The following is a 27,930-nucleotide window of genomic DNA, read 5'->3' on the forward strand; positions in this document are numbered from 1 at the left end:
GTTTCTGATACTTGGCAAGGGGGAGGAGCTCAGCGCCCCTGAGGACTGAGACCCAGCTAATTAATACTTGCCCAGTGATGATCCTCTTTAGGGCTCATCTGGGCCATGTTTGACTCACAGCCGAGTATGTCCCTTGCTGCCTCATCTTTTTCAGTATCTCCTGCCAAAAATATTGTGTGTTTAGGGATTGTGTACTCATCTCAATCTCAGCACAAGCCAAGCAGAACTTTCAGGGACTTTGATAAATGGCTAAGCAACCAGAAGGAATATGAGACTTGAAGCTGGGTCCCCTGAGGAAAGTTTCAAGGAACAAAGGAGATTACATGTCCTGACTTTAAACATCTGATGAGCTGGTAGGAGAAGACGGCCATAGAATTATTTCAGGTGGCCTCGTAGAACTAAATAGACTGAATAAAACTAAGTAGACTTGTTTAATATTCAGAATTATTATTTACGGGAATAGTTGCTTTGGAGGTAGAAAGTCCCGCTCCAATACAGACTGAAGAATTTTTAACAGGGAAGTTGTGGAGAGAATTTTTGTACTGACTGTGAGCTAGACTTGAAAGATAACTGAAGTTGCCTGTAACTAGTAAATCTACTGGAATGTATTTATTTCTGAAAAATTAAATATAAATGACTAGTAATACTTTCTTTTGGAGATGTTCTATGTTTTTTTCAATTTGATCATTCATTCATTCATTCATTCATTCATTTATCAATTTATTCACCAAGTAATTGTTGAGAATATGTTGTGTGCACTTTAGGCTCCAGATGATGAAGACTAGAATGATGCTCAAGGAGCCGGGAAGACCATGTCAGAACCACCGGTGAGCTATTTCAAACTATACATGACCATTCTGCTTCTATTCTGATAAGCCACCAATAGAGTGGGAGGGAGACTTCTAGTCTTTCCAAACAGCTAAGCCAAGGAATCTGGCAGGACCCGCTTCTGTGAACTTTGGATATTTTAGGGAGCAGACTTACAGAGTTTTAAAAAGTTCCCAGGCATTTCCACTAGCTAGTCCTCACTCTCATGACTCTCCTGCTTTATAAAGGAAAGAAGACCCAAGAAATCATAGATGTATAGCATATAGCATCCAATTGTTTTGATTGGGTATGGTTGTATAGTATAACAATTATGTCGGTCTTAGAGTCCTCCCATTAGAAAAATAATAATAATAAGATAACATGTTTTGGGAAATTGCTTTCTGGGAGCAGGGGGAACCTCTATTTGAGTAGTGCTTAAACCTGCTTCTATATTTTAATAAAACATTTACACAGAGAAGCCCCATTTTACAAATGACATAAAGGTCATTTTAGTTTTTTACATTAGTTCTTATCTGTGACCTATACATTTCTGTTACTTTCTAAAGCTTGTTTCCAGATGCCTCAGAGAAAGTCAGGCTCAAGTGAGGAGCTTCTGGTCAGCATTTTTGAGCAAGCGCCCGGAGCATTCTCAGGAATGCAGCTCTGGAAAGCAGAGAACTAGGAGGGCATAGGGTAAAGGTAGGGGTGGAGAAATCCCTGCCAGGATTTCACCAGGAAGACCAGGACTTAGGTTAACTGGTGTCACCATAGGGCTTCGTTCTAAAACAAGGTATTGAAGTTAAGAGACCTTATAATTAAAACGGACCCAGACCTATAAACCATTGGGTCTGAGAAATCCAATTTATTAAAAAGAGAATGTTGAACATTTTCTCAGTGGTTTGTTCAATTTTTATTAAGTTCTCTTTGCAAACTGTCAAATTTTTAAGTGACATTAATTTGAAACTAAATAGTAACAATTGAGACAATCTTACTGGCCTCCAAAAAAATGAGGAAGCCTCTCCCCTGTACTTCAACCAATACTTCCTTGCTACTTCCCAAAGAACTGACCTGATGGGCAAGTGTCTATATTTGGGCTATATTTTGGGGATGGGGCTTTCAAAACGGATAAAGGTCAAAGTATATAAGCATGCTTTCTTTTCTGACTTTAGCTCCCAAGACCTAGGAGTAAGAGAATAGAGTCTCTTAGCAGCCCTAATCTCTCTTTCTCTCCTGCCTCTTTCTTGCTTCTTCTTCCTCTCTCTTTAAATAGTCTCTCTTCTCCTGGAACAGCATCTACCAGCTTGGAGATGAGCAATGATAGAATTTCTTTCCTCTGGTACTAACAGGCATGCCTTTTTGCTCAACAGTATGAAAAGTGTTTAGACGTAAGACTGGACCTGTATAATCACTGAGCCGATTGTGAACATCTTTTCTCAGCTCCATGTTCAGCGATTTCACATCAGTGGCTTGAAACCAGCCATGGTTGAAGTAGTCTCATTATAGACATTGGCAAATTCTCCCCATCAAAGTTTTTTTTTTTCTTCCAGAGAGCTGGATTATCAACAAAGTAATTGGTCTGGACCTAACTCTGGTTTGAGGTGACTGTTATGGCTGCTGCCAGAAAGTTACCCTTCTGTTTTCAGGAGGCTAAACCAAGGAGGCAAGAAGAAGATGGGCTGAGTAAAAAGAAGATGAAGAGATGCTCAATTTAAAAGCTGTTGTAATAAGAAGACTATTGGATGGGTAGGGTTAAGGTAGGTTTGCTTTTTCCATATGGTCCTGTTTCTATCAGATAAGATAATTACCTCAAGTGTCCACAGACCTGTTTGAGACAAGTTCTAAGAGAGAAAATTGCATTGAGTTCATGAATGAGTGAAGCTAGAAGCAGAGAACCTCCTGGAATAATTTTCTTCCTTTCTTCTTGATGCCCCCTGACACTTCTGTCCAGGGCAAAGTTTTCTCTCCTGATGTCCTAATTTGCTTTTTGCTGTGGAAAAGCGAAAACTATATAAACCTGAGTATTTTCCCTCTTTGGCTGCCGCTAGGAAGCCTAAAGAGAAGGTCGTATTTAAACTCTGTGACTTTTCATCATCAGTGACTTTTGTGTATCTCCTTTCTTTACTTCTCATATTGTGCTCTTGCTTTTCATGCAAGCAAGCTCAACAAAGTTAATATCACTCAACCAGTCAATCAATCACATTTTTATAAAAGTCTTAGTCTTTCACTAAAAAAAAAAAAAAAAATGAGGGAAAAAATTAAGGGAGAAAATGTTCCACATTCTATTTCCTGTCTTTACCCTCCAAATAGATAAGCTCATATAATAAAATATGTCTACATGTTTATAAGTAGATTATCTCCTCTATTCTTCATATTTAGGAAACTATACTCTGTCTTGCTTATTAGATTGTCAAGTTCTTTATTGTGTGGACTATATTTAAATTCAATTATGTATGATGCTTATTAAAGTCTGGCACTTGATAAATAAGGACAAACGTGAGGTGGCTACACTGATGGGAAATCTTTCCTAGACAGAGTTTATCTCCATTTATCAACTAGATTTCCTAAATGCCCTAGATCTTTTAAAGTCTTTTATTTGATGATATTAAACCAATATGTTTTTAATGACTTTGAAAACTTTTTGTATTTCAATATATTAAGTCGTTGCATCTGAAATCTTATATAATACCATTTCTAAGGCATTTTGCAATATTATAGTCTAGATGACTGCTTTATTTTTCATAGTGTTCAGGCAGAGAGAAAATTTAAAAATAACAACAGATCAGTAATTTTCAGACAGCGTGCATAAGAATTGTAAGAGTGCTTGCAAAAATGCAATTTCTTCTTTCACCGTCATCACTATCTTCTACCTACTAAATCAGAATTGTGGGAGTGAAGCCCAAGAATCTGTATTTTAGGTATCAGTTTGTTTCTTAGCTTGAGAATTAGTGTTTTCTGCCTGATCATGAGGAAGATCAAGCAGATAGTGTCCCTAAAATTGGGTGATAAATGAGGCTTCTTATTAAGACTAGGAACAGTTTGCAGTGGTTTTCTTTAAGATTCACCAGAATTCACCACTTCAAATTATGGATGAGGAAAGCAGGGACTCTTGATCACTGTGATTTCATGAGCAGCATAAGCATTTCCTATGGTTCTAGTATTATATTATTATTTTCTAACCTATGTGCCTCTAAAGACATCATTCTCATAATTGTGTCTTTTTCCCTCTAGTCAGAATGTCTTATTTATGGATAATGAATAAGTTATTTATCCTGAGATCCCTAGTGTCTTGCAAAGTGCCCGGCATATTAAAAGCATTTAGTTAATAAATCCATAAATGCATTTATTTATTTATGCATTCCACAAATAGCTGTTGAGCTTCTACCATGAATCATTCACTGTCCTAGGTGCTGGAAATACAGTGGTGAACAAACAAAGCCCTCATCTCAGTGACATCAGAAGCATGGCAGCATGAGGGGTCCCCTTGATCTCTACTCTTGAAAGGACAACAAGTTGAACAGCCATAATCCAACGAAGGATTCTCAGCCTAACACATAAAGACTTCTGAAAGACTTGTGCATTGAAATATCTGAAAGAGGGCAAATTGGGGCAAACAAGGGAGGAAGGAAGGGCAAAGAGCAGAGACGGGTGCCAGGAATGCTGCCTGGAGCTCACAGGACTAGGAGATTGGGGAAGTATGAGGTTACTGCATGCATTCTCTGTGTGCAGGACATTCCTGCCTTAGTGATCAGCATATAACACTACTGAATCCAGCAATCTATCAGGGCAGAGACTAGAATACAGAAATACGACAGCTGTGTTCTAGCAGCCATCACTGCCAGGCAAAAAAAGAAGCTTGTCCGTCTCCACCTACCCTCCCAAAGCTCTCTTCCCCATACCCTTCTAGAGCTAGCAGTGGTCCCCAGAAGAAACTGTAGCAACACTTGTAGAGGCAGAATATCTACAGCCCCTAGAACTGAAGAGACAGCTCCTTAGAGGAAGGAACACACTGTGGCTAATCCCAGTGACAGGGGTAGAGGTACAGAGGTGAGGCAGTAGAGGTCTGGCGGTTGCTATTACTGAGAGGGGAGCAAGCCACAAACACACCTGCAGCCTCTCCCAGTCGACCCTGCCCCCATCCATGGAGGCTGATCCCAGCACAGGTACCTGGGACACCTCAGGCAGCACAGTACTGCATCTGGCCTCTGGAGAAGCACCAGGACTTCAGGTGCTCAGAACTCCATTGCCCACCACATTTTCTCACGATGGTGGAGTCCCGGCACCGAGGCGACCTGGTCACAAAGGATACCTCCCCTCACTCCCCGCCCCCGTCAGGGGACTAAAGGGATTTTTTTTTGCCCAGCAGAGGTCCAGGAGGCTCGGATAGTGCAAGAGGCTTGTGCTCTCTTCAACTTTTTATCCAAAGAGGCATGACTCGATAATAAAAAGTTTTAAAAAGCAGAGTTAATTCCCATAAATGCCTAGGAGGAGAAATAATCCATCAAATGCTATGAACAACGAAGGTAAGAAAGCGGCTCAGAAAGAAAATGAAATATCTCCCGAAACTAAACTTAAAGTCATGGGAATATGTGATTTAAATGACAGAGAAGTCAAGATTGCAGTTCTGAAAAAACTCAACACGATTTAAGAAAACTCAGGCAGTTTAATGAACTCAGAAGTAAAAATCGATGAACAAAAGGAATGTTTTACAAAAGAGATTAAAACTTTAAAAAAGAACCAAATAGGAATTCTAGAGCTGACGAACTTGATAAAAGAGATGAAGAATAAGATAGTAAGCTTAGGAAACAGAGCTTATCAGATGGAGGAAAGAATTAGTGATGTCAAAGACAGAAACCTGGAAATAACACAAACAGAAGAAGAGAGAGATTTGAGAGTGGAAAAAAAAAAAAAAAAGAAGAACTTTACAAGAACTATCTGACACCATTAGAAAAAGCAATATAAGAATGAGTATAACCAGGGAAGAGAGAGAAGGAAGGGAACAGAGAGGCTATTGAAATAGTCAGTGAGAATTTTCTAAGCCCATGGAAAGAACTGGATCCTCGAATCCAAGAATCAAACAGAACATCTAATTATCTCAATCCAAAAAGGCTTTCTCCAAGATACATTATATTAAAACTGTCAAAAATTAATGACAAAGAAAGAATTTTCAAGGCAGCCAGGGAAAAGAAGACTGTAGCCTGTAAAGGAAAACCCATCAGATTATCATTGGACTTTTCAGCAGAAACTTTACAAGCTGGGAAGGAGGGAAATCAAATGTTTGAACTATTGAAAGAGGGAAATTACCAGCCAAGAATAATATATCCAGCAAAGTTCTCCTTTAGACATAAAGATCATTTCAGACATGCAGAAGCCAAAGGAATTTTCCACCACAAGACTTGCATTACAGGAAATACTGAAGGGGAGCATTCTATCTGATAAAAAAGGAAAAAAAAAAAAAAAAACACAAAACTATGAGTAAATTGACTACCGTACAGACAGAAACATGAAATTGCAACCCTTATTAAAAACAAGGTATAATGAATTTAAATATTATATAATGATTAAAGGTCAAAATAAAAACGTTTTTAAAAGAGAAGAAAAAAATAGCTACTGCAATTCAGAAATGAACTCACAGCATAAATAAGGAAAATTTGATATAACAAAAACAGAAAAGGAGAGGGAAAAAGATCTGAATCTGCAAAGGGAAATGGAGATAAGAAACTTTCTTTTATATAAACTCAATGGTAACCAGACAAAAAAAAGTTCAGAGCTGAAACATATAACAAAAGGGAATAGAAGGAAAAATCATAAAATACTACCAAACTGAAATAACAGATGGAAACACAAGGGCAAAGAAATAATGGAGATACCGAGCTACCAGAAAACAAAAGATAAAATGGCTATAGGAAAATCTCATCAATAATCACCTTAAATATAAATAAACTAAACTCACCAATAAAAAGGCACAGAATTGCGCATTGGATCAAAAAACAAAATTCAACCCTATGCTATCTTCAAGAGGCATCCCAGCTTCAAGGACAAATTTAGACTTAAAGTGAAAGAGTGGAAAAATGATACTCCAAGTAAATGGCATCCAGAGATAAACAGGTGTAGCCATACTTGTATCTGATAAAATAGACTTCAACATAAAAGAGTTACAAGAGACAAAGGTAAACATTTCATAATGATAAAGAAGATAATACAGCAAGAAGACATAACATGTATCAATATATATGCTCTCAATCAGGAAGCACCAAAATACATAAAGCAACTACTAATAGAACTAAAGGGAGAAACTGACAAAAACACAATTATAGTAGGGGACCTAAACGTTTCATTGACATCTATAGGAAATATCAGTCTTAAATGATGCATTAGATCAATTGGAAATAATCAACACTTACAGACCTTTCATCCCCAAACACCAGATTATACATTCTTCTCTAGTACACATAAAACATTCTCAAGGATAGTTATGTTAGGAGACAAAACTAGCCTCGACATATTTAAGAAGATTTAAATAATCCCAAGCATATTATCTGACCACATGCTTTGAAATTAGAAATCAACTGCAAAAAGAAAGTGGGGAAAACAAATGTGTAGAGATTAACCAAAATGCTACTAAAGAAAGACTGGGTCAAAGGAGAAATAAAAGGGAAGATTAAAAAATACATAGAAACAAATGAGAATAACAATACAAAACTTTTTGGATACAGCGAAGTGGTAATAAGAGGAAAGTTGATATGATTACAGGCCTCTCTCAAGAAACAAGAAAAATCCCAAATAAACAACCTAATATTCAACTTAAAGAACTGAAAAGAGAAGAAAAAATGAAGCCCAAAGTCAGCAAAAGGAAGGAGATAAAAATTAGAGCAGAATTAAATAAAATTGAGAACAAAAAGACAATAGAAAAAATTAACGCGACAAAGAGCTGGTTCTTTGAGGATCAATAAAGTTGACAAACACCTGGCTAGAATCACAAAAGAAAGAAGAGAAAAGACACAAATACACAAAATCAGAAGTGAAAGAGAAGTTAAGAAGGATACCACAGAAATACAAAGTATCATGCAAAAATACTACGAAAGACTATATGCCACCAAATTCGATAACCTAGAAGAAATAGACGAGTTCTTAGAAATATACAATCTTCCTAGACTGAATCATGGAGAACTGAAAAATCTAAATTGACTGATCAACAGTAAGGAATTGAAACAATTATCATAAACCTTCCAAAAAGTAGAAGTCCAGGACTAGATAGCTTTAGTAGTGAATTCTACCAAACATTCAAAGATGATTTAATATCTTCCTTCTCAAACTCTTCCAAAAAATTGAAGAAGAAGCAATACTTTTTAACACATTTTATGAAGCCAACATTATCCTGATAGCAATATCTGGTAAGAATAACACAAAAAAAGAAAACTACAGACCAATATATCTGATAAATGCAGATGCAAAAATCCTAAACAACATTCTAGCAAATTGAATACAATAATACATTAAAATGATCATGCATCATCATTAAGTGAGGTTCATTCAGAGGCACAAGGATGGTCCAACATATACAAATGGGTCGATGTGATATACCACAGAAACAAAACAAAGGATAAAAATCATAAAATCATATCATTAGATGCAGATAAAACATTTGACAAGATACAGCATCCATTTGTGATTAAAACACTTCATAAAATAGATGTAGAAGGGAAGTACCTCAATATAAAAAAGGCCATATACAACAAGCTCTCAGCTAATATACTTAATTTTGAAACACTGAAAGCTTTTTCTCTAAGATCAGGAACAAGAGAAGGATGCCCGCTCTCTTTATTAGTATTCAATATAGTACTGGAAGTCCTAGCTAAAGCAATTGGCAGGGTAGGAGGATAGGTAGATAAGAGCCAGAGGGAGAAGGACAATAAAATGTACAAAATAAGAGATCTGATGACTTCAAGAGACTCCCTTGTTTTCCCAAGCCAGGAGTTGGAAGGTTAAGAGAGAGGCACAAGGAATTCATGTCATTTGTGGTTGGAGGGACAAAGGAGAACAACCCCATTGCCCACATAAACCCCTGACCCTCAACTTCTCAGTGCATTCGATTCTCTATCGAGCTGCCCACTTGGACTTATCCCAAGTTTACTTTACTTTGCTTGCTTTACTTAATAAAATCGCTTCTGCCTGCTACTCTCTACCTGCTGTCTTTCTTCTCTGAGCATCGGACCTCTATGAAAATCTTTCATGGGGGATCTAAGAACCTGGGCTCATATAACACAGATATTTAAGTGCTGGTAACACAATCAGGCAAGAGAAAGAAATAAAAGGCATCCAAATTGGGAATGAAGAAGACAAATTGTCACTTTTTGCAGATGACATGATTCTTTATGTAGAAAACCCTATAAACTCCACCAAAAAGCTATTAGAAGCAATAACAAATACAGTAAAGTTGCAGGATACAAAAATCAACATACAAAAGTCCATTATATTCCTATATACAAAAAATGAAATTTCAGACAAAGAAATAATAATAAAAAAACAATTTCTTCTGCAATTGCAACAAAAATAATAAAATATCTAGGAATAAAATATCTAGATTTAACGAAGCATGTGAAGAACCTATAAACTGAAAACTACAAGATATTTTTAAAATAAATTGAAGAAGACACAAAGAAACAGAAATATATTCCATGTTCATTGATTGGAAGAATCAACATAGTTAAAACAGCCATATTACCCAAAGCAATCTACAGATTTAATGCAAACCCCATCAAAATCTCAGTGGTATTTTTTAAAGAACAAAAAGTCATCAGATTTGTATGGAATCACAAAAGACTTCAAATAGCCATAGTAATCCTGAGAAAAAAGAACAAGACCGGGGTAGCACTCTGCCTGACTTTATACCACAAGGCAACAATAATCAAAACAGCATGGTATTGGAAGTAAAACAGACATAAAGATCCATAGAACAGAATGAAGAGTCCAGAAATAAATCCGTACATATATTGGCAGATAATTTTCAACAAAGGAGCCAAAAACATATAATAGAAAAAAAGAAAACCTCTTCAATAAATGGCTCTGGGAAATTAGAAAGCCACATGCAAAAGAATTAAACTAGACTGCCGTCTGTCACCATAAATCAAAATTAGTTCAAAATAGATCAAAGACCTAAACATAAGATCTGAAACAATAAATTGCAAAGAAGAAAACATGGATACTGAACTCACGGACCTTGGATTTAGAGAGAATTTTATGAATTTGACCTCAAAAGCAAGGAAAGTAAAAGCAAAAATAAATGAATAGGATTATATCAAACTAAAAAGCTTCAGAAAAAAATAGGATTGTATCAAACTAAAAAGCTGTACAGAAAAAAAAATCAGCAAAACAAAGAGGCAAACAACTGAATAAGAGAAGATATTTGCAAACAATACCTTCGATAAGAGGCTAATATCCAAAATATATAAAGAACTCATACAACTCAACAACAAAAAATCAAACAATCCAAATAAAAAATGGCAGAGGACCCGAACAGAAAATTCTCCCAAAAAGACATATAAATGGCCAACGGAAATATGAAAAGATGCTCAATTTCACTAGTTATTAGGAAAATGCAAATCAAAACCACAATGAGATACCACATTACCTGTAAGAATGGCTATTATCAACAAGACAATAACAAATGTCGGAGAGGTTGTGGAGGAAAAGGAACCCTCATACACTGCTGATGAGATTGTAAACTGGTACAGCCACTATGGAAAACAGGATAAAGTTTCCTCAAAAAATTAAGTATAGAATTACCATGTAACCCAGCAATCACTCTTCTGGGCATCTATCCAAAAGATTTAAAGACATTTATCCGTAAAGATATATGCACCCCGATGTTCATTGCAGCATTATTTATGGTAGCCAAGACATAAAAACAACCAAAGTGTCCTTCGACAGATGATTGGATAAGGAAGATGTGATACATATATACAATGGAATATTACTCAGTCATAAGAAAAGATGAAATACTGCCATTTGTGGCAACATGGATGAATCTTGAGATAATAATCATGCTAAGTGAAATAAGTCAGAAAAGGTTGAGAACCAAAGTTTCACTCATACATGGGATATAAAACTGAAAGCAATGAATGAACAAGACAAGCAAATAAAAATTCATAGACATAGGCATAACTTAGTGGTTACCAGAGGAAAAGGGAGAAGAAGAGGAGGTAGTTAAGGGTAAAGAGGGTTAAATACATGGTGACAGAAGATTTGACTTTGGGTGGTGAATACACAATGCAATATACAAATGGTATATTATTGAATTGTACACTTGAAACCAATATAATTTTATTAACCAATGTCAACCCAATAAATTTAATTTAAAAAACTGCTCATATCCAGGGCTGTTCTGTAAAGTAAAATGCAATCATAATATGTCTTTGTCTCTGAGGATTTGGAGGATTAAGAAGTTGACATTCATGAAATGACTCAAGTTTTTTTTTTTTAGGAAAAAATAAAAAAGACAACACAGAGAAGACTGTTCTACAATCCTAAAAGAAAAGATCAAATGTTATTTGATTGCATTGTTCTTTTAGTCTTTTTAATAAGTTTGCCTGTAATGTGAATAATTCATAATATCTCTTTGATGCCAGTAAATGAACTGGGATTATGTGAAGTTGATGAAGCATTATGCCAACATTCACTGATCACAAGCCATTTGATATTTCAATTTCTACTAGCAGAATTCACTCAGGGATACTGTGAACCCTACCTGACCTCCTGCTCTTCACCGGTCAGACCCAGTCCAAATGTATGATGGATGTCATAGCAGGAGTGGCTGTCTTCCAGCAACCTAGGATGTGGTCAGGACAAGAAACACACTTCAGTTCATGGCACTCAACAAATCAGTGTTCTTCTCTTATAGCCTGATGTAGTGTTGAGAAAACGTTGGACTTACCCAACTTTCTGAAATCTCTTCTCCAAGTTGTCCCAAACATACCTTATTTTCTGCACTTGGATATATCGTACCTGCAATGATGGAAATAATAGGACATATGTCATTCATGTAATAAAGCCTATCAGGGGAGGTGAAGGTTGTTTAATGCAGGTCCCCTTGCAGCCCTCGCTTTCTGTAATTCATAGCTGTAATTCCCAGCCCAGCAGTGTGATATTCAAACTGCCGTCAAATAAACACATTACTCTTTTTTAGCAAAAACATACCATAACAATGCACCCTTAAAATCACTTACTTTTAATTCTGGTTTCAATACGGCGTGGTTTATGACAGAGTGGTGGTCAGCTACAAGGGATTCTTCCAAGTTCTTGCTTACGAGACACTTTAGTGTCGATAAGTACAGGCAGATCACTTTCTTCCTCATGTATCTTTGAAACTCATCCTAGAAAAGACAATCCAACTCCTGAAATTCTGAAATTTTATTTAATAAGCCACTCTATCAACCAAATACGTGCCAAGGTCTTAACCAGCGGTTCTCAAAGTTTGGGCGGCAGACAAGAATATCAGCGTTATAGTAGAACTTGCTAAAAATTTAAATTCTCAGCCCCAGTCCAAACCTACTGAAACAGAAATTCTGAAAGTAGGGCCAGCAGTCTGTTTTTTAAAAAGCTCTCCAAATGATTCTGATTTGCACTGAAATTTGAGAACCACTGTGCTAGGGAATAAAGAGAAAGATAGGCTTTGCAGGAAAACTTTATTTTCAGAAAATCATTTTTGTTTATTTTAAAAATGACATCTAGATGTTTGAAATGTCCAATTCCCCTTAAAATACATATTCCTTAAAAATTGAACAGTCATTTCCATGTTACATCTCTAAGGGTTATAACACCGACAACCACTGTTCGTGTAACGGTCAAGGGCAAAGCCAATTAATTTGACATAGTACAAATTTCCCCAGGCTGATATAGAGGAAATGTCCTTTATCCCTAGGTCAAAATAAAAGATAACAAATAGATCGCAGGGATAGTTTTTGCTATCTCCTATGTGAGGACAAGAGAACTCTTTAAATAAAGGAAAGTCTCCCCTCTGAAATACTGGCCAGTTGTTGGTTGTGTCACGAATGCAACACAAAAGGGCACGCACCGTTGTCCTTAGCAAAACAGTATCTGCTTCTTGCAAGGGGCATGGAGTACAGTTGGCCCACACCCTCCACTGGGGCCTCCAGTAGAACACCAGCAGAAGGACTCCACAGGTCAGCACAGATGCTGTAAGGCACAAGGCTCTGCGTAGATTCTGAGTCCGGTAACCAAACACCTCCTGGAAAGAAAATAAAATATCGCTCTTTTTTTTTTTTCATAAATATATCATTTTGCTCCAAAAAGCACAGTCTTTAGATGCAGGGGTTTTGGGAGAGAAATCTGGTTTTGGCTGGTTGAATCAGATTAATTGCTTACAGCTGTCAGCTGATGGAATAAAAAAAGGACTCATTTTACTACTCTGGCATATGGAAATAAAACATTAGACAGGAGGAGCAAGGAATGAGCAGACTTATTTGATTCTAAATAGTCTTAAGAGTCATCTCAGAATTTTATAAAATGCTTCAAATTTTCGACCAGATTTACTTTCTGTAGGTATAAGGTTTTTTAAAAGTTGTTAATATGAAATTATTGGAAGAAGATGATAAAATCATGACAGTTATGATTCACACATATATCTGGCTTTATTCACATTCAGCTTTGTTTTATAATAACATGATTGAGAAGGATTGAAAGTATAAATAAGTGTACTGCTTTCTAAATAAGTAGGATGATATAAATTAAGAGATTATTTGTGGACATGAAAACTTTCAAAGACAGCTTAAAGGTATTTACCCAGAGAGTAACATGCTGAAATAGTTCTACTTTTAATACGGGTTAGTTAATATTTGTCATAAATTAAATACAAACTTGAGATGTGGTTTTAAGGGAAAACAAATAGCCAAAAAAAAATATTTGTTTATTTAAAGCCAGTTTCTAGTTCCCATCTTCTACAATGAAGTTTCACAATATTGTTTTTTAAATTTCAAACACTAAATTCTTTTAAAAAATAAAATGGTAGTAACCAGGGGATGGGAGGTGGGGAATAAGATTGACGATATCTAAGGGTACAAACTTGTAACAAATACTAAAATAGCCTTAGAGACTTAATATACAGTATATTGAACCTAGATAATAACATGTATTATAAGTAATGTGATAAATCTCTTCATCAGTAACTGTATTACAATATATAAATATTTCAAAGTAACATACCTTAAATTCACAGAATGTTACATGTCAGATTTTCCAATTAAAAAAGAAAAAACTAGATTTTTTGTGTATTTGGAAGACCCAGAGGGATGCTGATTATGACATCATTACCATACTATATTTTTTATGTTTTTCTGTTATTGTTTTAGTTTTTTTTTTTCTATTATTCTAAACTCCTGTGTCCAGATCACAGAGCTATATACTCTGTAAGAAAATAGGCTTTTATTGAGTTTCTATGGCACTTTCAAATGATAGAATCTTCTAAATTTTATGCCAGTTTAGATTATATTATAAGAAATCTCTTGGCTTAATTTTCTGGAAAAGTTTTCACCTTCAATATGGTTATTTTCATTATGTTTTTCTAATAAAGAACTCTGTGGTAGATCAAGATTTTAATAACAGTTGTTGAAAGTAATCCTTAAACATTGTAGAAAGGTCACAGTCTTAAGAAGAAAACATGTAAATTTGAGTCACCGCTCTGCTAGTTATCAGCTATGTGACCTTACGTAAGTCATTTCACCTCTAGGGAATCCCAATTCACTCTTCTACAAAGAAATTACAGGGTAGTTATGCTCAAATGTGACAATGTCTCTTTAAGTGCTCTGCAAAGTAATTACAGTTGTAAGAGTTCCTTTCCAAAGCTCCCCAACATATCACCCACCTGAGAGGGAATGGTCGTTAAGTTTAGTAATGCAGCCACTGTATTTTGAAGTTATTCATGCTGAAGTTTAAATGTAACTTAGAAACATGTTTATTCTTCTTTCAAGCATATTTTCAGTTGGGTCTCCTTTCTATTTACTCTGATTCTATAAACCTGTTTTGCTTTTATTTGTTTATTTATTTGTAAATTCACTTATTTATAGTTTTATTAGACTCAAACAAAGGATATGCTAGTTCACATATTATGTCATAAATATTTATTCTTTAACTAAGTTATTTATGGGGGCTTATTGACAAAGCCCAAGTGTGTGCAAAATAGAAGCAGAACAGTTAGGAATTTCAATCCGACTTATAGCTAAAATGACATTTGTAAACAATTTTCTCTTTTTCTGTTTACTTACACACAACAATAATATTGGTAATTATAATTCTGATTCCCTTCAGTTCTTTTCTATACAATTTTTTTTTTAATTAAAAAAAGAACTCACAATGCTGGCAAGGCTGCAATGAAATAACTACAGACATATACTACAAATAACCTTATAAATTGAAATAATTCTTTAGGGAAAGCAAAGGGACAAACTATATCAAGAATTATAAAGATGTTTCTATCTCTTGAATCATTAATTCCACACTTGGAAGTACACTCTAAGGAAATAAGACATAAAGTAGAAAGCATAATCTATAATAACAACGTTATTGAACAAAATGATAGCTAATGGTTCCATAAGATGTGAAACATCAAAACAATGGGCTACTGAGAATCCATTAAAAACAAAATGTATGAAATCAATGTAGACACATGGGACATTCTGTGATATAATGTTAAATAAAGAACAAAGAACATATAGAATAGATGGAAAACATTATGAACTTTAACCCAACTATATCAATAATTACATTAAATGTAATTGACCTTAATACTATGATTCAAAACCAAGATTTTCAAACTAGGTAATAAAAGACTCACTACATGTTGTTTATGAGAGACACATTTTACATATTTAAGAAGCAGAAATTAATTAATTAATTAAAAGAAGTAACTATATTAAAAGGAGAAAGAAGGGGAAAATATACCACACAAAGACCAATAAAAGAAAATCAGCATGGCTATATTACTATCAGACAAAATAGACTTTAAAAAATATTACGAGAAAAAGGACATTTTATAAACTAAAAGATCAACAGGAGACATACCAATCCTAAATTGTTCTAAACTTATAAACGTAGTTTCAAAATTTGTAAAGCAAAATTGATAGAACTTAGGTGCATTCTCTTCTTTGGAGATTTTAACATACCCTTCTCACTAACCGATAAGACAAGCAGACCCCTCCCCCCAAAAAATCAGTAAAAATTCAGAAAATTTGAACCAACCCATTAACTAAGTTGCCCTAATTACAGTAAGAACCCCAAACTGGAGACAACCAAATGTACACTGACAGGAAAGAGATAAATTTCATGTTTTCATACAATGGAATACCATAAAACAATAAAAAAGAATGATGCACTCAACATAGATGAATTTCACAGACTTTATACTGAGGAAATGAAGTACCATAAAGCAATGCACAATTCTACTTACATGAAGTCCAAAAGTGAGCAAAACTAATTAATGATAGAAGTCATTAAATTGCACAGCTAAGATCAGTGCTCTTTATTTATATAAACTTTTATAAATACACCCACTATATTTATGTATGTCAGTAAAAAGTTTTAACAAGTAGAGTCAATTTGTTTATTAAACACTTTGCTCTAAGCAGGTAGAATGGATTTTAATTACTTTAGCAAGATTAGATTGAGAAAGAATAAATGGCAGTATGATATTAGAAATGAATTTTTTTTAAAGCAAGAGAAGATTTCTATGGGAAAAGGGAGGTTTGGTTACCCAAGAAGATTGTGGCTGCTTCCTGGCCAGGATATAAAGAAGAACTGACTTCTATTAGATTAGAGGTAAAATCGCATCCCTAAGAACCGAGATAGGGGAAGAGTTTTCTGGGAACGACTTTGCTTATGGCTGAGTGCACCTCAATCAAAATGTGAGATTTTTTTTTCCTGCCTGTTAAAAAATTAAGTAAGTAATTAATAAATAAATAAATAAATAAATAAATAAATAAATAAATAAATAAGAAAGAACTTGTAAATGTCAGCATAACTTTCAGAAATGTGTAGCTCCTTGAGCAAAGATGAATGAAAGCACTGTTTTTACTTCCTTGGTAAACCGGCCTCATTAACCTTGGTAAAATTCCTTTCTAGATCATTTCTCAGTGTTCCCAGATGTTATTGTTGCCAGGTATGGGACTTGAGGTTTTGGCTGAAAGAATCACTACTTTCAACTGACTTTCCAAAGTTTGTGTGATTGAAGTTTATCACAGTGTGTGTTTCCATTTTGACCAGTTAATCTCAAGTATTTGATTGTTCTAAGTGATTGGTCTTCTTATGCAGTAAGAGTCACAGAGATTTCTCCTATTTACATATGGCTGGTGAAATCCACTAAGAAATGCAGAGTAGAGGAGGGAGCCAGGAACAATATTTGTATCATAAGAGGAAGGTAAGTAGAATCGAGAGGTCCTATAAATGTAAAGATACTGGGAACAGAAGTGAGAGGATCAGAATCTCAAATCCATCATACATGTTTCTTGTAATGAAGTGAGTTTTGTCACCTATTATCTATGTGACCTCTGGATTGAACTTCTCTCAGTTTCTATCTCCGTACTTAAGAGATATTAATAACACACACCTGGAAGAATAGTTGTAAAGATTAAATGAGAAGTGTAAGGTGTTAAGTACAAAGTGAGCTCTCAGTCAATGTCAGCAGGTGGTTTGATAATAGGTCAGTCAAAGGAGGAGAGAGGTAACTGTTCTAGTTTTGAATTGCAATATACTGAGTCAAGGTCGATAATGGAAACAGGTGAAGAACCCAGATCTGCCACCATCGGAGAGTTGAGTTGAATAGCACAAAGGATGTGCCCAACTTCACTGAAACTTGAATTGTATTCTCTCTAAGCAGTGATGTTCTCTCACTTTTTTGTTTCCTACAGAATTCTATGTTCTAGTTACCAGGAGAGGTACCACAGCCCTAATGGTCTTTTTCTAGCCCCAGAGCACAGAGCTTACATTAGGAGTAACAACGAAATATGCATAGGCCTTATGGCAGGGGTTGTTGCTTAAGGTCACAACTTAGAGTCCTATGCATGTCTATCAACAGAGCCTCTGTTTTTTATACCCCATCCCATTGCCTTCTGGAAGCTCTCCTTTCTGTTTCTTATCCCATCACTTACTAGTTAACATGATCACAGTAAATGATTTAAATTCACTGAACTTTAGATTCCTCCTGAGAAAACTGTGGTTGGTTTTAAAACTGAAATAGTCTGGCGTAGCAATTAAAAGCCGGGAAAGTGGCATGAGAAAACCAAGTTTAAATCACACCTCAACCACTTAAACACAAAGATTACCTTGGGCAATCCACTTTACTTCTGATGACTCAATTTCCTCCTCTATAAATAAGAATAACAATAGCGATCTTCTAGGGTTACAGGAGAAATAAATGAGATAATACATGCAAAGCATTTAACTCAGTTCCTGAAACATTTTGAGCACCCAATATGTACTAACAGTTAATATTAGCTTGAGTAATGTATAGTTCAGCAAAATTTCAGTAACTTATAAGAGGCTAGTCCAATTGGAATCATTATGAAATGATTTGACAACTGGCAATATTTAGAACCAAATGTTATTTATTAAAACCATAAATTCTATTTCTAAAAGTGATTGATCCAATGGGTTAAATGGAATTTTTGATTTTTCCAAAGTGCACAGATTTTCAAAATTGAAGTCAAACAGGCCAAAAGAAAGCTGCTCACCTTTGTGAAACTGAGAGACTTTAAGATAAACATGAAATTGATTCAAAGATTAACTAGATGTAGTAACTATATATATATTATATATATATATAACATATATATTATATATATGTATATGAGTGCATGCACACACGCACACACACACATGTGCACACACACACAACCCGGCACAGTCATTCTTCACTTGTACAAGAGGAAAACAGTGTAAGAAAACCTCCCTCTGATGTTACGTAATGTAACCTTGTATATGTTACTTAACTAAGTCGCAATTTCCTCAGCTAAGTGAATATCTGAGTGACTAGCTCATAGAGATTAAGTGAGAACATATATGAAGTTTTAGCACGTAAATGGCACCTTTTAAATTATTTTCCTTTCTTTCTTTTCTTTTTAAGTAGCTCTCACGGTTGTCATTAAAAATAGCACCAATAGGTTAAATTCCTCAGGAAAAAAGAATTAAAGGATACATCTTCATCTAAACATGGTTTCTTCCCCAAATTCTCTTTTGGGGATCCTCTTAGTCATATGGAACCATCCCTGAGGTCTCCACCTGTCCCAGTTCCTGAATTTTCATTGCATCTGGAGGACTAGTGCTTATGCACAACTGGTCTTGTGAAAAGGTCTTTTTTAGTTTTTGTAAATCTTTTTATTCTTATGTTCATCGTTCATGTTTTTATCCATTGGAAATATTTGTTGTGTACCCACCATGCACAGACACAGTATTGTGTATGTGTCAAATCCTTGGAATGAGTATACTGGGTTATAGTTCATAACACTTTTATTTACTCAAACAAAGATTCTCACAGTACAAAGTTATACATTTATTTACTCAACCAAGACGTAACATAAATAACTTTCAGAATTACAATTACCTTCTGTGAATGGCAATGCCAGTTTTTTGCTATGACATGTTAGTCTTGTCCATGGGTGAGAAGTTCCAATAACCTTAGAAAGTTAGCTTTTTCTATGTAAGCAACAAATTTCAGTTCCTTGAATCATGGCCAAGGAGCTCTCTCTGTATCCATTCATGAGACTAGAATTCATCATGTTTTATCTTCCTTTTTTTCAAACAACAATCACAGCTCCAAGTTTCTATTCATTATTCACAATCTACTCATTGTTGTCTTTATCTGGACATGCCAAATTGTGTTCCTTTATGTGTGAGATAGGAGGGCATTCTTAAAACTCTGATCTCTTATCTCTAACTCTGCTGTGTTTCAAGGTTCTGTTCTTTAATGTGAAAATAATATTGTCTCTATTGATAGATTGTGTTAATGTGGTGGTCACTGTTCTTCACCCTCTATCACTGGTTTGATTTGGCCACATGTGGTAATTTATGCTAGTTATCACTGACTACCAAGCACTGTTAATTAGTTTTCTATATTTTGCCCTGCATTCATACCATGGAGTGCCCTTTGAATTGAATAAAATGTTTTAAGTCACTTCTATTTTTGTCTACGTTTGACAATAAGAACTAACTTTTCTAGCATGGTGATTCTTGTGGGTTCCTAGAACCAATTCCAACTACATATGTGTGTGTTGGGGAGGGAGGGTGCTTCCCACCCAACACCATACAATTCTTGGATACCAGCTGGATGTTCTATAATTCAACTCAATTCTGACACTGTCTTATTGAAGATAGCATCAGATTCCACAGGTCGAAGGCTCAGTCCTATAAGACTACCTTCTTCCCAACTCCAGACACCAGACACAAGTCCAGGTTGTCACCTATACTTCTGACCATGTGGCTATACATTGGAGTTTCCCACGACCCCCTCCTTCGGTTTGATTAATTTGCTAGAACAGCTCACAGAACTCAGAGAACCATTTCATTTACTAGATTACTGGTTTATTATAAAAGAATATAACTCAGCAAAAGCCAGATGGAAGAGATGCATAGGGCAAAGTATGGTAAAAAGCATGGAGCTTCTGTGCCCTCTCCGGGAGCACTATGCTCTCAGCACCTCCACACTTTCACCAACCAGAAAGCTCTTCGAACCTCATCCTTTTGAGTTTTTATGGAGGCTTCAGTACATAGGCATGATTGATCAATAATTAACCTATGGCTACTGATTCAACTTCCAGCCCTTCTCTCCTCCCTGGAGTTCAGAGCAATGGGACTGAAAATTCCGACCCTCCAATCATGTGATTCGCTCTCCTGGAAACCAGTCTCCATTTTTAGGTGCAGCCCAAAAGTCACCTTATGAACATAACAAAAGACACCTTTGTTGTTCTCATCACTTAAGAAATTTGAAGGATTTTAGGAGCTCTATACCAGAAATGGGGATGAAGATCAAATATATATTTCTTTTTATGAATCATAATATCACAGTGACTATAGTTAATAACACTGTGTTTTATCATTGAAAATTGCTAAGAGAATAGATCTTAAAATTTTTCATCACAAAGCAAAAGAATATTGTAACTATGTGTGGTTATGGATGATAACTAGACTTATTCTGGTGAACATTTTACAAAATATACAAATGTTGAATTATATTGTACACTTGAAACCAGTATAAAGTTATATGTAGTTATATCTCAATAAAAAAAACCCTAATCTTTCTTGAGTGCATATTTAGGTGCCATTTAGTTTTCACAACAACCCTATAAAATAAGCATTATTATTTATTAAAATAGGTATTATTAATTACGTTTATAAATTACTATTTGTAGGTCAAAAAATTGAGTCTTGGACATATTCAAAATAATTATTGAAATAATCCAACCTATTAAATTTTCCCCTTATGCTTTCTTTCTGTAGTAAGAAAGGCCTTTCATTCTTTAGCAGTGTGAATCTAAACCTAATACCAATAAGATAAACATATTATCACTCTCGGCTATAGGCATTCCCATAAAGTCAAATGGACTATAACAAGAGTATTAAAATGTGATCTTCCTAGAAGTAAAAGTGAAACTAAGGATGCTTGTTTGATGAGGCTAATGGAGGGAGAGCAGTAAATATGGATGATGCATGCATCTCAAAACAATGAGATGCATGGTTTGATTAGCAAAGACAATTTCTGGTACTAGAATTTGCCCTAGACCAAAGACATGGGAACACATGTATATTCTGTTGAAGTTTATTCATGAAATAAAAGCATAATTACACAAGAGTGATGTCTCAGAGATTGTTTTGTTCGAAACCTTCTCTGAAAAAATATCTGTATGCCATATTTCACAGATGAGCATTTCTTGTATGATTAAGACAGGCTGCTCATTACTTACGGGGCTGTGCCTTCCCTTGTTGGACAGCTGTGATGATAGTGTATTAGTTTGCTATTATTTCATAATAAATTTAGAGGCTTAAAATAACACAAATTAATTATCTCACAGTATCTGTGGGTTAGAAGTCTCATTAGCTGGGTTCTCTACTCAACGTCTCACAAGACTGAAATCAGAGTGTCACCTTGGCTATGCTCCTTCTGGAGATCAAGGACCTCTTTCAAGGTCTCATGGTTTTTGGTAGGATTCCATTGCTCATAGCTTTAGGACATAGGCCCCCATTCTCTTGCTAGTTGTCAGCCAGAAGCTGCTCTCAGTTCTCAGTGCTCAGAGACTGCTCAGAGTTCCTTGCACATTGAACCTTCCATCTCCAAAGATGTAATGGACAATCTCCCTTGCACCAAATCCCTCTCATTCTTTGAACCTCTCTGACTTGAGGAAGGGCCCAGTCTAGGATCACCTGATTAGGTCAGGCTCACCCAGATAGTCGTCTTTTTGTTGAACTCATCTGAATCCATTGATTATATTTGTAAAAACCCTTCTTGTCATATAACAGAATATAATCACAGGACTTATAGCTCATATAGTCCCCCCCCCCTCAACTGGTGGGAATCATACAAGGACAAAGTGTCATGTTAAGATTCTGCCACCACAGATGGTTAGAAAGTTCTTCCATAAAGAAAATAAATTAGGCTGGAATCTTCCAAACTCTACTCTCTTCTTCATATCAGCTACTCAACTATTGGAAGACAACCGTCATGATTGTTCTTTGGGAAACTGTTCCCAGCATCTTTTAAACAAGCTCTCGTTTGTGATATCTAGATATCCTTTCAAAAACACTACACTTCTTGTATGAATCCTGTAATTAAATAAAACTTCCAAGAGATTTTCTAAATAATACAGATTATAGCAGAACTATTATTTCTTTTGTTTTGCAAAACAGACTTCTATTAAGACATCCAAGGACTAATTTTTTACAGTGATATCATATTGGCAACTAAAATGCAGTCATAACTAAATAAAACACTTCAATTGCTTTTTCATGAATATCTACTAAGCCCAAGTCATTGATACCCTTACCTTGTATTTTGATAAAAACTTAAAAACTCGAGGCCTAATACACAGATTAGGAGTACTAATGTACCGAGGCCCAATGCATTGCATTTTGCCAATTTCCCTTTTATAGTTCCGCCTAGAGAACATTTTGAATCTTGATTCTGTCACCTGTATTGTTATTTCTCCTTCATAGTGAGGTGTCATTTGAAGATTAGCTATTTTGCTTCCATCTAAGCTATTAATATAAATTTGACTGAAGACAGGAGAAAGCCAAGGATTTACTTTTTCATTTTTGATTTTAATCTTTTGAGTGTTTTTTTTTTATTTGTCTTTTAATGGAAGATGAGGAGTATATAAATTGTTTAAAATAATTCAGATATTCAAAGTTCCTGACTTTTCTTACCAACTCTTCACATATTATTTGTTTTTATAATGGTAAACTTCAAACAATTATTATTATCCAAGTTTAATCAAAGAAAGGAATGCTTGGGCTTTGCAACTGATATGAATAAAGCAGCACTTCTATCTCAGAGGCAGAATCGAGAACATCTCTGGAAAATAAATACAGCAAGTGTGGCCAGATATGACCTCGAAACAGGGGCTGATATGAGCACAGTGTGCCTTCAGATGTGCTGAGAGATATGACTTCTTTTTCTTTTCCAGAAGGGTAATAATGATAACAATAACTTTCATTCATTGAAAACATTGGGAACTTCTCATGCTTTCTTATGGTGTTTCCCTAGAATAGTAGCCATGAAAAAAATCTTCACACACACAAACGTGAAAGATTTCATGCATACATAAGTGGAGCACACTGTCTTGCTCCTTTTAGAGATTCAGAAAGAACTATAATACTATATTAAAGATTCTAAGAGGCCTTGCTATTATCACCTAGTGTTTCTCAAACCTAATTGTTAGGAATAAAAGGAGATGTTTTCATACAATACTTATTAATATTATCTTATGGAAGATATTTTTTGGAAAGTTTGTATTATCTCATTTAATTCTCACCACAATTCTTAATGGTAGGTATTAATATTCACATTTCACAAGTGACTCTGAGAGGTTAAATAACATGCCTAAGAAGACCACAATTCAAACTCAAGTCCACCCAAGCCAAATGATGTTCCCTTAGGCACTGAGCTACACACCCCGAAGGCTCCATGCTCATTTAAGGTCTGGTGATGTAAAGAATCTTTTGATATTAGTGAAGCTGTGGGTCCTGAGAAGACCTCAGGAAAAGATAAGAAAAGCTGACTGTGATTGGACAAGATGATGAAATGTGTAGGCAGGGCAAAATTTTAGGAAAAAGACACGTAATGAAAAGGAAACTATTGGAGCTAGGTAGTAGGGGCGTGGGGGCGGGGGTGGGGGGAATGGGGCTAGGGGGTGTGAGTGAGGAAAGACAATAAAGACCGGAACAGTGAGAGTATATATCACACAGGCTGTGAGAGTGACATGAAATACTGTTTGTCAAGTGCCTAGTACCATGCCTGGCATAGTATTAGCTGTTACCCCTCCTAGAGGAGTTAGATCCAGAGCCCAAGAGACAAGAATAACAACTAGCTTCAACTCTGGAGGCTAGTTCAATGCCTTATATCCATGTCGAGCTCAGCAAAATGACCTGAGCTACACTTAAATAATACACTCCATCTGCTTAGGTTCTTTGTGGGTATTTGATGGAACGAATTTATTATTTACTCAAATACTGCATAGCTTTCACTTCAAACTATCTCGCATAATCACAAATGATTGTTCACTTGAAATGATGAATGCTGGTAGAAATCAGATTGGGCCATGGAGAACCTTTGGGAAAGTAAAAACAAGTAGGAAAGAGTTGTAAAAGTCACAGACTGACAGCCCCCAAAAGACCATGCCCAGGTTTAGTTTGGCCTACTGATTATTAAAAAAAAAAAAAAAATTGTTTCCAAAATGTGTAATAAGGATATTTTACATAAGCATATAGATATCTGGCTTCACTTCCTTTTCAAACTCTAAAGACCTGAGAGCAACTGGGCCTGTTGACTTGCAAGATAGCAGTTGCCTGGAGCTTCCTCTTAGTTTGTGCATATAGGTGACCCCTGTTCCCTCCAGGCCTGCCTAACTCCCTGAATATTCAAATCCATCTGAATAGAATCTGTATCTGTGCTCTGCCCGAGCTCCTGAATAAGATTTATGAAGGAGAAATCTACAGCCGTCTCCCCTTCCCCAGCATGCCCTGACAACACTGACAACATGATAGAAGCAAAGTGGAATCCTAATAGAGTTCTTTTGGTGGATGTGTCTAGAAGTGTTTGATCACCAACAAAAAAAGAAAACTAGGATGCCTGGCCTATTATTTAATGCTTTGATATCCAAGCCCCCTCTGTGATTAAAAGAATTAAAATACTAGGCTATAAACTTTATAAATCCAGCACTTAATCAGAGAAAAACAAAGAGTAACCAAAGATTTTTATGAACACCCATCTACATGTTGAAAAAAACATCAGAACTGGCACAATGTCGTTTGGCAGTGAACACAAGTGAGTAGATTTTCATTCTTTGAATCCCTTCAGTCTGAAGATTTTAAAGCACCTCACCATTGTCAAGATCAGTGTGATACAATAATGCAAGCCACTGCTGTAAGCCACATTTGTAATTTAAATTTCCCAGCAGCCACATTAAGGAAGTAATGCAAGTGAAATTAATTTTCATAATATATTTTATTTAACCCGACAAATCCAAAACATTGCCATTTCAATGTTTTGAAATGTAACCAATATAAAAATTATTGAAATAGTTTACCCTTCTGTTTACTAAATCTTCAAAATCCTGTGTGTATTTTATCCTACAATGCATTTTATTTCGAGCTAGCTAGTTTCCTAGTGCTCAAAACCCACATGCGACCTGGGCTGCCACATTGGACAATGCAGCTGTAGATGAAATCAATTATTTTCCTTAGTTTAACAAACAAAGGTAGGTGGAGAGAGGACAGGTATGGATTTCCCACAGAATTCATAAGGAACTGGGGAGGCCAGGCAGGAAACTGACACCCTTCTGATATGTGAACCCTATTCTGTGAATTCCTTTCTGCCCTCCAGGACACCTTCTCTGTCCCAACCCCCCTCTCTCCGTCTCACTTTCTCATTGCCTAACTACAGACACTATTACAGTGTAAACAGCTTGAGGTGTGAAGGCTGAAGGAATGAGTTGGATTCCCAGTCTGTTACTTAACCTCTCTGGTTTCAGATTTCTTTTCTATGAAATAGGATTAATTTCTTCACTGAGTTCTCTGAGGATCAAATAAAATCATAAAGGTAAACTCGTCAACACCAAATAGACACTGTAGAAGTTTTCAAGATCTCAATGATTATTTTTCAAGATTTATATATGTTTAATGGAAGAGGCAGCAGGGAAAAAATTGGAGAAATAAGAACTTAAAAAAAAATGTGCTCAATCTCAGGCCACATTCTATTCCTTCTTCAGTACTTGGTGCTTAAAACCTCTCTATACTCCTAGCATGACTTCAGCCCAAAGTACACTGAGTCTAAGTCATACAGACACACCAAAGACATTAGGAAAAAAAAAGTTTCAGTTTTCACCTGAGTTTGTCCAATTACATGGAGACCCAGATGATAAGGAGACCACCTCAACGAGCACCAGATGGGAATGTACCTGATTACTCTGAAAAATGTCTGAGGAGGAAGCTTCACGCAGTACAGTGCATATGAGGATGGCAAAAACTCCATCGCCTAGAAGACACACTTCCTCAGCCCCTACAGTTCCCCCACTATAAAACTGTGCCCCGGGACCTCAAGGAGCCTTATCAGACTAAAACTTCTCCAGGTCCTAAAGTCAGCAACACCTCAGTAGTCCCTGCTCACAGCTTCTGTTAATTTTGAGAATTAATAAAAACAAGGGAAGACTCACCAGTTCATTCTCTTCTCCTTGGTTGAGCAAAGCCTGATGGTCTTTCTTACTTTTCTCCTTCATCTAAACTGGACCTCCTGCCTATTTCCTTGGGGAAAATGTCAAAACCACTGAGGCTTATGTACACTCAGAATAGTCACTGCTTGTCACTGCAGTTCTTAGGTGTTTAAACTCTCTCAGCACCTCCCTCGCCTATTAGGCTAACAAAGAAAAGAGAGGAAATACTCTCCCCAGCCACCGGATTGGTCTGTTAATCTATCTGCTTATTGTTTTCTTTTTTTTCTTTCTTTCTACTATTTATTTGCTGAGCTAGATGTGAGTACCTCTAGACTTAAGTTTTTGAACTAGAAAGACAGATCATTTCTTTGCCGTCTGTAAATATCTCAGCCAATAAATAGTAATGACTAGTTTGCTAAAACCCTGTGACAATAGGATTAACTAGAGAGAAATTAATGAAAACACCGTAGACTTTGAAAAAGTAATGGGCATAGTGGGGGTGACAATGAGAATTGAAAGAAGAAAGGTTGTATCATGACTGAGAATATAGGAATCATTTTGGAATGAGAAAAATCTAAATTCTAATCCCTGCTCTACTGATGACCTTGGACAAAAAACTTAAAATCTGAATTTTAGGTTTTTTTATGTCAATAATAATTATAGAGTTGACATGAGGATCTAAGATGATATTTGTAAAAGATCAACTACAGCTCCCTTCACACTCGATAAGAGATGGATAATCATTATCATCATAATCATAACACTAATCAAGAAGAGACAAGTTTTAAATAGTAAACTATAATAATAATAATTTGATTCCTTTCACTTTTCTTTTTTAATTTACAAAAAGTTTTCAGACAAGTAAAGTATGTAGAGGGAGGTACAGCTAAGAAGGCTAAAGATTGAAGATGTCATCTAAATTTCCACAATTGTATAATCATCATTATACTGGATATTTAATTTGATATTTTTATCAAAAAATGGGTATACTGTGGTCCATTCAGGAGCTGGTTAATTTGTTCAATGTTATTGCATCCAGTTCACTGAACAAAATTCTTGCCACTTTGAAACCAATGTACTGTATACTTGAAACAAATAAAATAAAATTGAAAAAAAAAAAATCTTGCCACTTTGACCATGGAGGAAAATTTACTAGGAATTGAGTTACTAGAGGATAATACCTGTCTTTTTCAACTGCCTGACA

The 27,930-nt window shown here is 35.7% G+C and overlaps 1 protein-coding gene across 1 annotated transcript in view; it reads right to left on the reverse strand.

Moving 5' to 3' along the window:
* The window catches only part of ATP13A5 (ATPase 13A5), a 97,381-nt gene extending 70,503 nt beyond the window's left edge, over nucleotides 1-26,878 (reverse strand). Inside the window, exons 1-5 of the mRNA XM_039850642.1 lie at nucleotides 26,730-26,878; nucleotides 12,878-13,051; nucleotides 12,030-12,176; nucleotides 11,738-11,808; nucleotides 11,552-11,632 (exon numbers count right to left, since the gene is read on the reverse strand). Of these exons, the coding sequence (XP_039706576.1) occupies nucleotides 11,552-11,632; nucleotides 11,738-11,808; nucleotides 12,030-12,176; nucleotides 12,878-13,051; nucleotides 26,730-26,792 (536 nt within the window). The 5' untranslated portion in view covers nucleotides 26,793-26,878. The remainder of the gene's footprint in view (nucleotides 1-11,551; nucleotides 11,633-11,737; nucleotides 11,809-12,029; nucleotides 12,177-12,877; nucleotides 13,052-26,729) is intronic.
* Between the last annotated feature and the right edge of the window lie 1,052 nt (nucleotides 26,879-27,930).

Source organism: Pteropus medius, unplaced genomic scaffold, assembly GCF_902729225.1.
Source record: "Pteropus medius unplaced genomic scaffold, Ma_sr-lr_union100, whole genome shotgun sequence".
NCBI classification, from domain to species: Eukaryota; Metazoa; Chordata; class Mammalia; order Chiroptera; family Pteropodidae; genus Pteropus; species Pteropus medius.